This window comes from Hemiscyllium ocellatum, chromosome 5, assembly GCF_020745735.1.
Source record: "Hemiscyllium ocellatum isolate sHemOce1 chromosome 5, sHemOce1.pat.X.cur, whole genome shotgun sequence".
NCBI lineage: Eukaryota > Metazoa > Chordata > Chondrichthyes > Orectolobiformes > Hemiscylliidae > Hemiscyllium > Hemiscyllium ocellatum.
Genome location: NC_083405.1, coordinates 139,937,376 through 139,950,866, shown reverse-complemented (window position 1 = coordinate 139,950,866; position 13,491 = coordinate 139,937,376). Strand labels below are relative to the sequence as shown.

Sequence of the window (13,491 nt, the reverse complement as noted above, 5' to 3'; positions counted from 1 at the left end):
ATGGACATGTGGGGCAATGTCTTTACACAGTGAGTGGTTTGTGTGTGGAAAGCGGTGGATGCAAGTCCAGTTATAATGTTTAAGACATTTGGATAAGTTCATGAATATGAAAGGTTAGGAGGGATATAGGCCAGGTGCAGGCAGGTGGGACTCGTTTAGTTTGGGGTTTTGGTTGGCATGGACTGGTTGGACCGAAGGGTCGGTTTCCCAGGCTTTATGACATTCTGACTCAGTGTTTGAGAACTTGTTTTATTGCGAGATGGAGGGGGGAGTGTGAAACCTCTCCCTAAACCATGTCTTGCTTTTGTTGCAGCCACTGGGAAAGGCAGGGCCTGCTCAGTTTTATCTCTGAGCTGAAAAGTGATGCTGCACCAGACCTGTTCCTGAAGACAAGTAAACACTTGGATGACTGTTTTACAATGTTTAAGAGCAATATTTCTCAATCTAGGACCTACAGGCAACTGAGAGGGTTTAGCATAAAAACTCTTATGGGTCCATGAATGAGGAGAGAGTACCCTCTGCAACAGCACAGCAAGCTACTCAGTTGTATCCAAAACAGGTACAAAATGTGAAGGAACAGATGAAACTGGGCAGACCACCTGACATCAGCTTAAATGAGAATTACAACAGCCCTGTTGACCCTGCAGGGAGCTCCTCACTAACATCAGGGGGCTAGTGCCAACACTGGGAGAGCTGTCTCACAGACTACCCGAGCAACAGTCTGACACAGTCATATCCAGGGATTCACACCTCACAGACAATCTCCCATAAGTTTGAAAACCCATATCAACAGATTTAAACACAGCTTCTTTCCTCACGGTTATCAGCCAATGACCAGACCTCTCACATATTAGAGTTGATCTTTCTCTGTAGCTGTAACGTTGTGTTCCATTCCCCTGATGTACTTATGTCAGGTATGATCTGTCTGGTTAGCACACAAAACAATACTTCTCACCACATCTCAGTGTATGTGACAATAATAAATCAAATCAGACCCCACTATCCCCCTCCCTGGATATGTCCTGTCCCCCCGGCAGGACAGACCCAGCAGAGGGGGGGCGGCACAGTGGGATACAGTCAGGAGGGGTGTGGCCCTGGGAATCTTCAACATTGATGTTGGACCCCATGGAGTCTCACTGTTTCAGGTTAATCATGGGCAAGGAAACCTCCTGCTGGTCACCATTTACTGCCCTCCCTCAGCTAATGAATCAGTACTCCTTGATGTTAAACAACACCTTGAAGAAGCACTGAGGATGACAAGGTCACAAAATGTACTCTGGGGTGGAGCATTTCAATGTCCACCATCCAGAGTGGCTCGGCTGCCTTAAGGACATTGCTGCTACGCTGGGTCTGCGGCAGGTGGTGAGGGAACCAACAAGAGGAAAAAACACCCGTGACCGCATCCTTATCAATCTGCCAGCTGCTGATCCATGTAGCAAGGATAGTATCAGTAAAGGTGACCACTGCACAGTCCTTGTGGAGATAAAGACCCGCCTTCACATTGACAATACCCTCCTTTGTGTTGTGTGGTACTTCTGCAGCACCTTGTCAAAGGCCTTCTGGAAATCCAAATAGGTCATGTCTGTTGGCTCCCCTTTGTCTAATTTTCTCATTACCTCCTCAAAGAATTCTAACAGATTGATCAGGCATGACCTCCCCTTGGTGAAGCTGTGCTGACTCAGCCCTGTTTTACCCTGCACTTCCAAGTACTCCACTATCTCATCCTTAATAATGGACTTTAACATCTTAAGGGCGGCACGGTGGCACAGTGGTTAGCACTGCTGCCTCACAGCGCCTGTAGACCCGGGTTCAATTCCCGACTCAGGCGACTGACTGTGTGGAGTTTGCACGTTCTCCCCGTGTCTGCATGGGTTTCCTCCGGGTGCTCCGGTTTCCTCCCACAGTCACAAAGATGTGCGGGTCAGGTGAATTGGCCAAGCTAAATTGCCCGTAGTGTTAGGTAAGGGGTAAATGTATGGGTGGGTTGCGCTTCGGCGGGTCGGTGTGGACTTGTTGGGCCGAAGGGCCTGTTTCCACACTGTAAGTCTAATCTAAGTCTAATCTAATCTAATCTTACCAATGACTAAGACCAGACTAACCCGCCGAGAGCTTCTTAACTTCTGTTGCTCTCCCTTCTTAAACAGGGTGTGGCACTAGCCTTGTTCCAGTTCCCTGGGAGTCTCCCTGATTCCAGTGATTCACAAAGATCACACCAAGATCTCCACTATTTCCTCAGCTATCCCCTCCTGAACCCGGTGGTGTAGTCCATCCAGTTTGGGTGATTTATTCACCATCAAACCTTTCAGCTTCCTGACCCCATCTCCTTAGTGATGGCCACGACACTCACCTCTGCCCTGACTTTCTGGGTGTTTTGGTGTAATGCTGGGGTCTTCCACTGTGAAAACTAATGCAAAGTACCTCTTCCATTCCTCCGCCATTTCTTTGTTCTCTATTACTACTTCTCCACCTCATTTTCAAGCAGTCCAATGTTTTAAACCTTCCTCACAGCACACACTTACATTTAGTTTGCATCATCTGCAAACCTAGACATTTACATTTGGTTCCCACTCCAAATCTTTGAGATATGTCGGTAACATCTTGTGCAAGAGGCTAGAGAAGAAATTGCAGATGCCCTGGCTGATAGTTTTGTGTCATTGTTAACTAGGGGTTAAGTCCCAGAAGCAAATATTTTGCTGTTATTCAAGGAGGGCTACAAAGAAAAACCTGGGGGCTATAGCCCAGTCAGCCTAACATCTGTGGTGGGTAAGGTACTTGAGAAAATTCAAAGAGATACGTTATGCCTGCATTTGGAAAGCAGGGTTTGATTAGGAGTAGTGAGTATGGCTTAGTACATGGGAGGTCATACTTCACAAATTTGTTAGAGTTCTTTGATGAAGTGACCAGGAAGGTTGATGAGGGCAGGGAGATACATAGTCTATATGGATTTCGGTAAGGCCTTTTGATAAGGTTCCACATGGTAGCCTGCTCTGGAAGGTTAGAGCCCAGGGGGAGTTGGCAAATTGGATACACAATTGGCTTGATGGTAGGAAGCTGAGGGTAATAGTGGAAGGATGCTTGTCGGAATGGAGGCCTGTGACTAGTGGAGTGCCTCAGGGGTCAGTGCTGGGCCCATTACCGTTTGCTATCTATATCAATGATTTGGATGGCAATGTACAGGGCATGATTAGTAAGTTTGTAGGTTACACTAAAACAAGACCTTGATCAGCTGGAGAAGTGGGCCGAGAAATGGCAAATGGAATTTAATATAGATAAGTGTGAGGTCTTGTGTTTTGGAAAGTCAAATCAAGGTAGGAGTTTAAAGTCTGGTTGAAGATTTGTAGCTCGGGTGTCCGTTGTTGTGGTTCTGCTCGCCGAGCTGGAAGTTTTTGCTGCAAACGTTTCATTCCCTGGCTAGGGAACATCATCAGTGCTATTGGAGCCTCCTGTGAAGCGCACAACAACGGACACCCGAGCTACAAATCTTCAGCGCTTCACAGGAGGCTCCAATAGCACTGATGATGTTCCCTAGCCAGGGAACGAAATGTTTGCAGCAAAAACTTCCAGCTCGGCGAGCAGAACCACAACAAGGTAGGAGTGTCATGATGAATGTTCGGGCCTTAAGGAGTGTAGTGGAACAGAGGGACCTTGGAGTTCAGGTGCACGGTTCTCTGGAAGTGGAGTCCCAGGTAGACAGGGACCTTTGGCACATTGGCCTTCATCAGTCAGGGCAGTGAGTATAGAAGGTGGGAAGTTATGTTGCAGTTGTACAGGATGTTGGTGAGGCCGCACTTGGAGTATTGTGTTCAGCTTTGGTCACCTTGTTGTAGGAAGGATGTTATTAAACTGGAAAGAGTGCAGAAGAAATTTACAAGGATGTTGCCTGGACTCAATGGTTAGAGCTGTAGGGCGAGGTTGGACAAGCCTGGACTTTTCCCTTTAGAGCGTAGGAGACTGAGGGATGGGGGTTTCGGAAACCTCATAGAGGTGTATAAGATCAGGAAAGGCATGGATAGGGTGAATGTACTCAGTCTTTTTCTCAGCTTTGGGGAATCGAGGACTAGAGGGCATCAGTTTAAGGTTAGGGGGAAAGAATCAAAGGGAACCTGAGGGGCAACTTTTTTACACAGAGGGTGGTACGCATATGGAATGAGCTGCCAGAGGGAGTGGTTGAGGTGGGTCCATTAACAACATTTAAAAGGCATTTGGACAAATACACAGATAGGAAAGGATTAGAAGGATGTGGAGAAAGTGAGGACTGCAGATGGAGATCAGAGCTTAAAAATGTGTTGCTGGAAAAGCGCAGCAGGTCAGGCAACATCAAAGGAACAGGAGAATCGACGTTTCGGGCATGAGCCCTTCCTCAGGAAGGATATGGGCCAAGGGCCGGGAAATGGGGCTAGTGTGGATGGTCATTTTGGTCGGCATGAGTGGAAACGTGTGGTGATGGGAAAACACAGCAGGTCAGGCAGCATCCAAGGAGCAGGAGAGTCCATGTTCCGGGCATGAGCCCTTTTCAGGAAGGACATTTTGGTCGGCATGGACCAGTTTGAGCCAAAGGGTCTGTGTCCGTGCTGTAGGGTTTTAAAGACAACAGGGTAACTAGGGAGAGAATAAGGCCCCTCAAAGATCGGCAAGGCGGCCTTTGTGTGAAGCCACAGGAGATGGGGGGGAGGATCTAAGCAAGTATTTTGCACCAGTGTTTACTGTGGAAAAGGACATGGAAGGTACGGAATGTAGGGAAATAGATGGTGACACCTTTAAAAAAATGTCCGTATTACGGAGGAGGAAGTGCTGGATAACTTGAAACACATAAAAGTGGAAAAATCTCCGGGACCTGATCAGATGTAACCTAGAACTCTGTAGGAAGCTAGAGAAGTGATTGCTGGGCCTCTTGCTGAGATATTTGTATCATCGATAGTCACAGGTGAGGTGCCGGAAGACTGGAGGTTGGCTAATGTGGTGCCACTGTTTAAGAAGGGCGGTAAAGACAAGCCAGGGAACTATAGACCAGTGAGCCTGACCTCGGTGATGGGCAAGTTGTTGGAGGGAATCCTGAGGGACAGGATGTACGTGTATTTGGAAACGCAAAGACTAATTCGGGATAGTCAACATGGCTTTGTGTGTGGGAAATCATGTCTCACAAACTTGATCGAGCTTTTTGAAGAAGTAACAAAGAAGTTTGATGAGGGCAGAACAGTAGATGTGATCTATATGGACTTCAGTAAGGCATTTGACAAGGTTCCCCATGGGAGACTGATTAGCAAGGTTAGATCTCATGGAATACAGGGAGAACTAACCCTTTGGATATAGAACTGGCTCAAAGATTGTTTTTCAGACTGGAGGCCTGTGACAAGTGGAATGCCTCAAGGATCGGTGCTGGGTCCACTACTTTTCATCATTTATATAATGATTTGGATGGGAGCATAAGAGGTACAGTTAGTAAGTGTGGGTGCAGCAGGCGGTGAAGAAGGTAAATGGGATGTTTGCCTTCATAGCGAGAGGATTCGAGTTCAGGAGCAGAGATGTCTTGCTGCAGTTATACACGATCTGGGGGAGACCACACCTGGAAGATTGTGTATAGGTTTGGTCTCCGTATCTGAGGAAGGATGTCCTGGTGATGGAGGGAGGGTAGCGGAGGGTCACCAGACTGATTCCTGGGATGGCAGGATCTGACACCGGAGGAAAGACTGGATCAGTTAGACTGTATTTACTGAAGTGTTCAAGGTTTGTGCGAAGATTTGTAGCTCGGGTGCTCGTTGTTGTGGTTCTGTTCGCCGAGCTGGAAGTTTTTGTTGCAAACGTTTCATCCCCTGGCTAGGCGACATCATCAGTGCTCTGGAGCCTCCAGCGAAGCGCTTCTTTGATGTTTCTTCCGGTATTTATAGTGGTCTGTCCTTGCCGCTTCCGGGTGTCAGTTTCAGCTGTCCGCTGTAGTGGTTGGTATATTGGGTCCAGGTCGATGTGTTTGTTGATGGAGTTTGTGGATGAATGCCATGCCTCTAGGAATTCCCTGGCTGTTCTCTGTCTGGCTTGCCCTATGATAGTAGTGTTTTCCCATTCGAATTCATGTTCCTTGTTGTCTGCGTGTGTGGCTACTAGGGATAGCTGGTCGTGTCGTTTCGTGGCTAGTTGATGTTCATGTATGCGGATTGTTAGCTGTCTTCCTGTTTGCCCTATATAGTGTTTTGTGCAGTCCTTGCATGGTATTTTGTAAACTACATTAGTTTACTGAAATTGAGAAGAGTGATGGGGTTCTTGTAGAAACCTGTAAAATTCTAACCGGGAGACTGGATTGATTAAATAAATCATAAGAAATAGGAATAGGAGTAGACCATTTGGACCTCCAGCCTGCTATGCTAATCAATTGGATCATGTTCTTTTGTTCACCCTTACAAAATGAACATGGACCCCCAGCCTGAAAAACACCCTTCCACCCCTACCCTTCGCCTTCTATGGGCAAACCAATTCTGAATCCCCACCACCAAGTCACCATGGATCCTGTGCACCTTAATCTTCTGGATGAGGGATTTGTTAAAAGCCTTACTAAAATCGATGCAGACAACATCCACTGCTCTATCCTCATTGATCATCTTTGTCACCTCCTCGAAAAATTAAATCAAGTCAGTAAGACATTACCTGCCATGCACAGAGCCATTAGACTATACTTACATAGAACAGTACAGGCCCTTCGGCCCACTATGTTGTGCCAAGCGTTTATCTTAATCTCAGATCAACCTAACCTAACCCCTCAATTTACTGCCGACCATGTGCTTGTCCAGCAGTTGCTGAAATATTCCTAATGTCTCTGACTCCACAGTCACCGCTGGCAGTACATTCCACACACCCACCACTCTCTCTTTGTAAAGGATCTACCTCTGACATCTCCTCTATACCGTCCTCCAATCACCTTCAAATTATAATCCCTCATGACAGCCATTTCTGCCCTGGGGAAAAGTCTCTGGCTATCTACTCTATCTCTGCCTCTCATTACCTTGTCCACCTCTACCTAGTCACCTCTCTTCCTCCTCCTCTCCACTGTGAAAAGCCCAAGCTGACTCAACCTCTCTTCATAAGACAAGCCCTCCAGTCCAGGCAGCATCCTGATAAATCTCCTCTGCACTCTCTCTAAAACATCTACATCCTTCCTCTAATGAGGCGACCAGAACTGGACACAATATTCGAAGTGTGGTCGAACCAGGGTTTTGTAGAGCTGCAGCAAAACCTCGCGGCTGTTATATTCAATCCCCCTGTGAATGAAAGCCAAACCACCACACGTCTTCTTAACAACCCTACAACACCACTGACTTCTGTGTCATCGGCAAACTCAGTAACCCACCCTTCCATTTCTTCATCCAAGTCATTTATAAAAACTACAAACAGCAGAGGCCCAGGAACAGATCCCTGTGGGACACCACTGGTCACCGAGCTCCAGGTGAAATAAGTTCCATCCACAACTACTTGCTGGCTTTTTTCAGCCAGCCAATTCTGTATGCAGACAGCTACATTTCCCTGTATCCCATACCCCCTAACTTTCTGAATGAGCCTACTGTGGGAAACTTTATCAAATGTCTCACTGAAATCCATACACACCACATCCACTGCTCAACCTTCATCAACTTGGCTCGTCACATTCTCAAAGAACCTGATAAGGCTTGTGAGGTATGACCCGCCCCTCACAAAGCAATACTGACTACCTTTCATCAAACAATGTTTTTCCAAATAGTCATAAATCCTAACTTTCAGAATCCTTTCCAATACCTTGCTTATCACAGATGTCAGACTGACTGGTCTGTAATTCCCAGGGATTTCCTTATTCCCTTTCTTGAACAGACGAACAACATTCACCTCCCTCCAATCATCCCATGGAGAGTGAGGATGCAAAGATCATCGCCAGAAGTGCAGAAATCTCACTCCTCGTTTCCTGTAGTATCCTTGGATATATCTGGTCCAGCTCTGGGGACTTATCTACGTTGATGTTTTCCAGAATTTCCAGTACAACCACTTCCTCATTATCAATCTGTTCAAACCTATTAACCTGGTTCATAGTGTTCTCACTCTCAACAAAGCCCCTTTCTCTGGTGAATACTGAAGCAAAAAACTCAAGTAGAATCTCTCCTTGAGACTACAGGCACAAGTTCCCTCCACTATCCCTGATCGGCCCTACCCTCTCTCTGATCATTCTCTTATTCCTCACGTATTCCTCAAAGAACATGATAAGGCTTGTGAGGTATGACCTGCCCCTCACAATTCCTCTACCTCCTTTAGATTTTCTCTAATCCTTCCCGTCCAGGCCTTTTCGTGTCCCCTCCCAGCTCTCCTCAGTCCATTCTTGAGTTCTTTCCGAGCTACCCTGTAATCCTCTAAAGCTGTGCCAGATCCTTACTTCATCAACCCTAAGTGAGCTTCCTTCTCCCTCTTGACATGAAGCTCCTCTTCTCTTGTCATCCAAGACTCTGTCACCTTACCATTCCTTGTCTGTCTCATTGGGACAAAGTTATCCATTGCTCCCAACTAGTGCTCCTTAAACAGCCTCCACATTTCTGTTGTGCATTGCCCATAGAATAATTGTTCCCAATTTATATTCCACAGCTCCAGTCTAATAGCAGTATAATTTCCCTTCCCCCAATTAAATACCTTCCCATACTGTCTGCTCCTATCCCTCTCCATGGCTACGGTAAAGGTGAGGCAGTTGTGGTCACTGTCACTGAAATGCTGTCCCACTGAGAGATCTGACACCTGGACTGGCTCATTGCCCGGCACCAAATCCAATATGGCCGCTCCCCTCACGGGCCTTCCTACAGATTGGGTCAGAAATCCCTCCCTGGACACCCCTGACCAAATCAGCTCCATCCAGATCATCTGCACTTGGGGAAGTTGAAGTCATCTATAACAACAACTCTGTTACATCTGCTGCTGCTATTGGTGTGTGTGTGTGTGTGGGGGTGGGGGTGGGGAGGGGTTGGGGATATAGAAAACACCCAATAAAATGACTGCTCTTTCCTATTACTGACTTCCACCCATACTGACTCTAGACAAACCCACCTCAACAACCTCCTTTTCTGTAGCTGTGATGCACTCTCTAATTAACAATGCTACTCCCCCTCCTGTTTTAGCCCCTTCCCTGTTCTTTTTAAAAGATCTGAACCCTGGAACATCCAGCAACTATTCCTGTCCCTGTGAAATCTACATCTCCGTTATGGTCAAAACATCGTATCCCCAGGTACTGATCCATGCTCAGTTCATCACTCATATTCCTGACACTCTGCATTGAAGCAGATACCCTCTAACCCATCCCTTTGCCCTGTCACCTGTGTGTCCTTCCTGACAGACTCTCTGCATTCTATTTCTGCCCTGATTCAGACTTTGCGAAAAGCTCTGATAAATCAGTCCGACTTGACTTCCCTTTCATGAAGCCAAGCTGACTCTGTTTGATTAGATCATGATTTTCCAAACGTGCGTAAATCCTACTCCTAAGAATTCTTTCCAATAGCTTGCCAACCACTGATGTGAGACTCTGTGTCAAAACTCCCTGAATTAGCCATATTCCCCTTCTTGAACAGAGGAATAACATTAACGGCTCAGTAATGCGGTGCCCGTACAGATCCCTGTGGAAGGCCAGGGACATCAACCTGTAAAACCCCCCTCTCCACACTTGCTGTTACCTGCCCATGAATAATTCTGTATCCACACCTATATATCACCTCCAACATAATGGCCTCTGACCTAATTATGTTTTGTGGGGTATCTGGTCAAATGTGTTCTGAAATTCTAAATACAATCTATTGACTGGTTTCTCTCTGTCCACTCTGGTTGAGACTTCCTCGAATCAATATCTAATAAATCAGTCAGATGTGTTTTTCATGAAGGCAAGCTGACTCTGTTTGGTTAGATCGTGATTTTCCAATGTTCTGCTGTTAATTCTTTAATAATTGAATCCAAAACTTTTCCAACAATAGATGTGAGGTTAATCAGTCTATAGTTACTCACTTGTTGCTTGTCTCCTTTTTGAATAGGGGTGTGACAGCAGTTTTCCAACTCTCTGATATTTCTTCAGAATCCAATAATGTTTAAAACTTCCGGACCCTCTGCCGAAGCTCACTGCAGTATTTATTTAGTTTGTGAATATCCTGAGTCGTGTATGAAACCAACTCTGGGAATACAGCTAAGAGATTAACTGCAACCATTTTCTTTGCAGCTGCACAAAGCCTACTGTGAGCTTAACAAACGCATTAATGAACATGACAAGTGTGTTTCTAAAAACATGAGTAAAACAGACATCACACTGCAGGTGAGTCAGAGGATTTGGGAGGCATGAGTCTCAGTGTTCTGTTTTCACTTTGCCCCCTCTTTCTTGCTCACAGTAACTTTCTTCCTCTTTCTCACTCTCTCCCTCTCTCTCTGTTGCGTATGCTTTCTCTCTCTTTCTCAATTACTGAGCCAGTATCTGATGGCTAGAACATGCAAGCACTCTGCCAGAGTTCCTGTTTGCTGTGATGGGGAATGGAAGCATGAGACTTGCAGGTGAAGTCTGCGACAGGTGAATAACATGGCAGTCCAAAAATGTGCAGGTTAAGTGAATTGGCCATGCTAAATTGCTCGTAGTGTTTGGTGAAAGGGTAAATGTAAGGGAATGGGTCTGGGTGGGTTGCTCTTTGGAGGGTCAGTGTGGACTTGTTGGGCCAGAGGGCCTGTTTCCACACTGTAAGTAATCTAATCTAATCAGTATTGACTTGCTATGAAGTGAAGAATGAGGAAACTGTATATATTGTAACAAGGTGGACCTCATAGAATGTGGTTCCCTGACTGGGTTTGTTAATCAGGTCCAATCAGGGAGCCCCAGCTGACAGATAAACAGCGGAGTATTAGAGATCCTGATCCTCTATGTCCTGACTCTGATGAGACTGTGCCAAAGGCAAGGACTTCTCATGTAAATAAAGGGGGACTTGGTGACGGGATACTGGCCTCTGTGCTGTTATTTCAGTGATGAGAGTAAAACATGATCCTAAAGAAACCTGTTTACAACAGTCATCTTCAGAAGGACTTGGAGAGACTTGGCAAGTGGGCAGAGAAGTGTCAGATGGAACAGATGAGGGTACACATTTTCATAGGAAAAATAGAGACATAGTGAGAGTGTGGGGCTGGAAAAGCACAGCAGGTCAGGCAGCATCTGAGGAGCAGGAGAATCAACGTTTCAGACAATAGCCCTTCACCAGGAATAAGGACTGATGAAGGGCTCTTGCTTGAAACATTGATTTTCTTGCTGCTCAGATGCTGCCTGACCTGCTGTGCTTTTCCACTCTCACTATGTCTCTATTTTTCAGCATCAAACTCTCATCTCTGACCTCCAGCATCTGAATATCTCACTTTCTCCCACAATAGAGATGTAGACTATTTTCTAAATGTGGAAAGACTTCAGAAATCTAAAACTATTTTCCCTGGTGTGTCGGAGACTGAGGGGTCACCTTATAAAGGTTTATAAAATCATGACAGGCCTGGCGAGTGTAAATAGCTATGGTCTTTTATGTGGGCTGGGGCAGTCGACAGCAAGAGGGTAAAGGTTTAAGGTGAGAGTGGAAAGATTTAAAAGAGACCTGAGGGGTATCTTTATCACTCCGAGGGTGGTGTGTGTATGGAATGACCTGCCAGATGAAGTGGTGGAGGCTGATATTTAAATTTAACATTTAACATGAGATATTTGTATTATCGATAGTCACGTGTGAGGTGCTGCAAGACTGGAGCTTGGCAAATGCAGTGCCACTGTTTAAGAAGGGCGGTAAAGACAAGCCAGGGAACTATAGACCAGTGAGCCTGACCTCGGTGGTGGGCAAGTTGTTGGAGGGAATCCTGAGGGACAGGATGTACATGTATTTGGAAAGGCAAGGACTGATTAGGGACAGTCAACATGGCTTTGTGTGTGGAAATCATGATTGATTGAGTTTTTTGAAGAAGTAACAAAGAGGATTGATGAGGATGGAGCAGTAGATGTGATCAATATGGACGTCAGTAAGGCATCCGACAAGCATCCCCATGGGAGACTGATTAGCAAGGTTAGATCTCATGGAATACAGAGAGAACTAGCCATTTGGATACAGAACTGGCTCAAAGGTAGAAGGTTGTTTTTCAGACTGGAGGCCTGTGACCAGTGGAGTGCCACAAGGATCGGTGCTGGGTCCTCTACTTTTTGTCATTTATATAAATGATTTAGATGTGAACATAAGAGGTAGAGTCATTAAGTTTGCAGATGACACCAAAATTAGAGGTGGAGTGGACAGTATAGAAGGTTACCTCAGATTACAATAAGATCTTGATCAGATGGGCCAATGGGCTGAAAAGTGGCAGATGGAGTTTAATTTAGATAAATGCGAGGTGCTGCATTTTGGGAAATCAAATCTTAGCAAGACCTATACACTTAATGGTAAGGTCCTAGAGAGTGTTGTTAAACAGAGACCTTGGAGTGCAGGTTCATAGCTCCTTGAAAGTGGAGTCACAGGTAGATAGGATAGTGAAGAAGGTGTTTGGTATGCTTTCCTTTATTGGTCAGAGTATTGAGTACAGGAGTTGGGAGGTCATGTTGCGGCTGTACAGGACATTGGTTAGGCCACTGTTGGAATATTGCGTGCAATTCTGGTCTCCTTCCTATCGGAAAGATGTTGTGAAACTTGAAAATGTTCAGAGAAGATTTACAAGGATGTTGCCAGGGTTGGAGGGTTTAAGGAGAGGTTGAATAGGCTGGGGCTGTTTTCCCTGGAGCATCGGAGCTGAGGGGTAACCTTATCGAGGTTTATAAAATCATGAAGAGCATGTTGAAAAATAGACAAAATGATTTCCCTGGGGCGGGGGAGTCCAGATCTAAAGGACATAGGTTTAGGGTGAGAGGGGAAAGATATAAAAGAGACCTAAGGGGCAACCTTTTCACACAGAGGATGGTGCGTGTATGGAATGAGCTGCCAGAGGAAGTGGTGGAGGCTGGTACAATTACAACATTTAAGAGGCATTTGGATGGGTATATGAATAGGAAGGGTTTGGAGGGATATGGGCCGGGTGCTGGCAGGTGGGACTAGATTGGTTTGGGATATCTGGTCGGCATGGACAGGTTGGACCGAAGGGTCTGTTTCCGTGTTGTACATCTCTATGACTCTATTTAATAGATATCCGAGTGGATATATGGAAGGGTTTCGAGGGATATGGGCCAAATGCTGACAAACGGGACAAGGTTAATTCAGGATATTTGACTGACATGAACGTTGAAGTGAATGGGTCTGCTTGCATGTTGTATGACTCAGTGACTCGAAATACAAAAGAACTTGGGAGTCCTAGTTCAGGATTCTCTGAAAGGTTACATGCAGGTTCAGTTGGCAGGTAGGCAAATGCAATGTTCACCTGACAGTCATCTTTCTCCCAACCTATCCACTCCACCCTCCCCACCGACCTACTAACCTTTCACCATTAGCTCCCCCAGCTGCATCCAACTATCACCTTCCCAGCTACCTT

General features: G+C 45.9%; 1 protein-coding gene across 1 annotated transcript in view; it reads left to right on the top strand.

Moving 5' to 3' along the window:
- LOC132816188 (IQ motif and ankyrin repeat domain-containing protein 1-like) overlaps positions 1 to 13,491 on the top strand; it is a 73,416-nt gene that overhangs the window by 27,636 nt on the left and 32,289 nt on the right. The window contains exon 7 of the mRNA XM_060825684.1: positions 10,196 to 10,288. Coding sequence (XP_060681667.1) covers positions 10,196 to 10,288 — 93 coding nt within the window. The remainder of the gene's footprint in view (positions 1 to 10,195; positions 10,289 to 13,491) is intronic.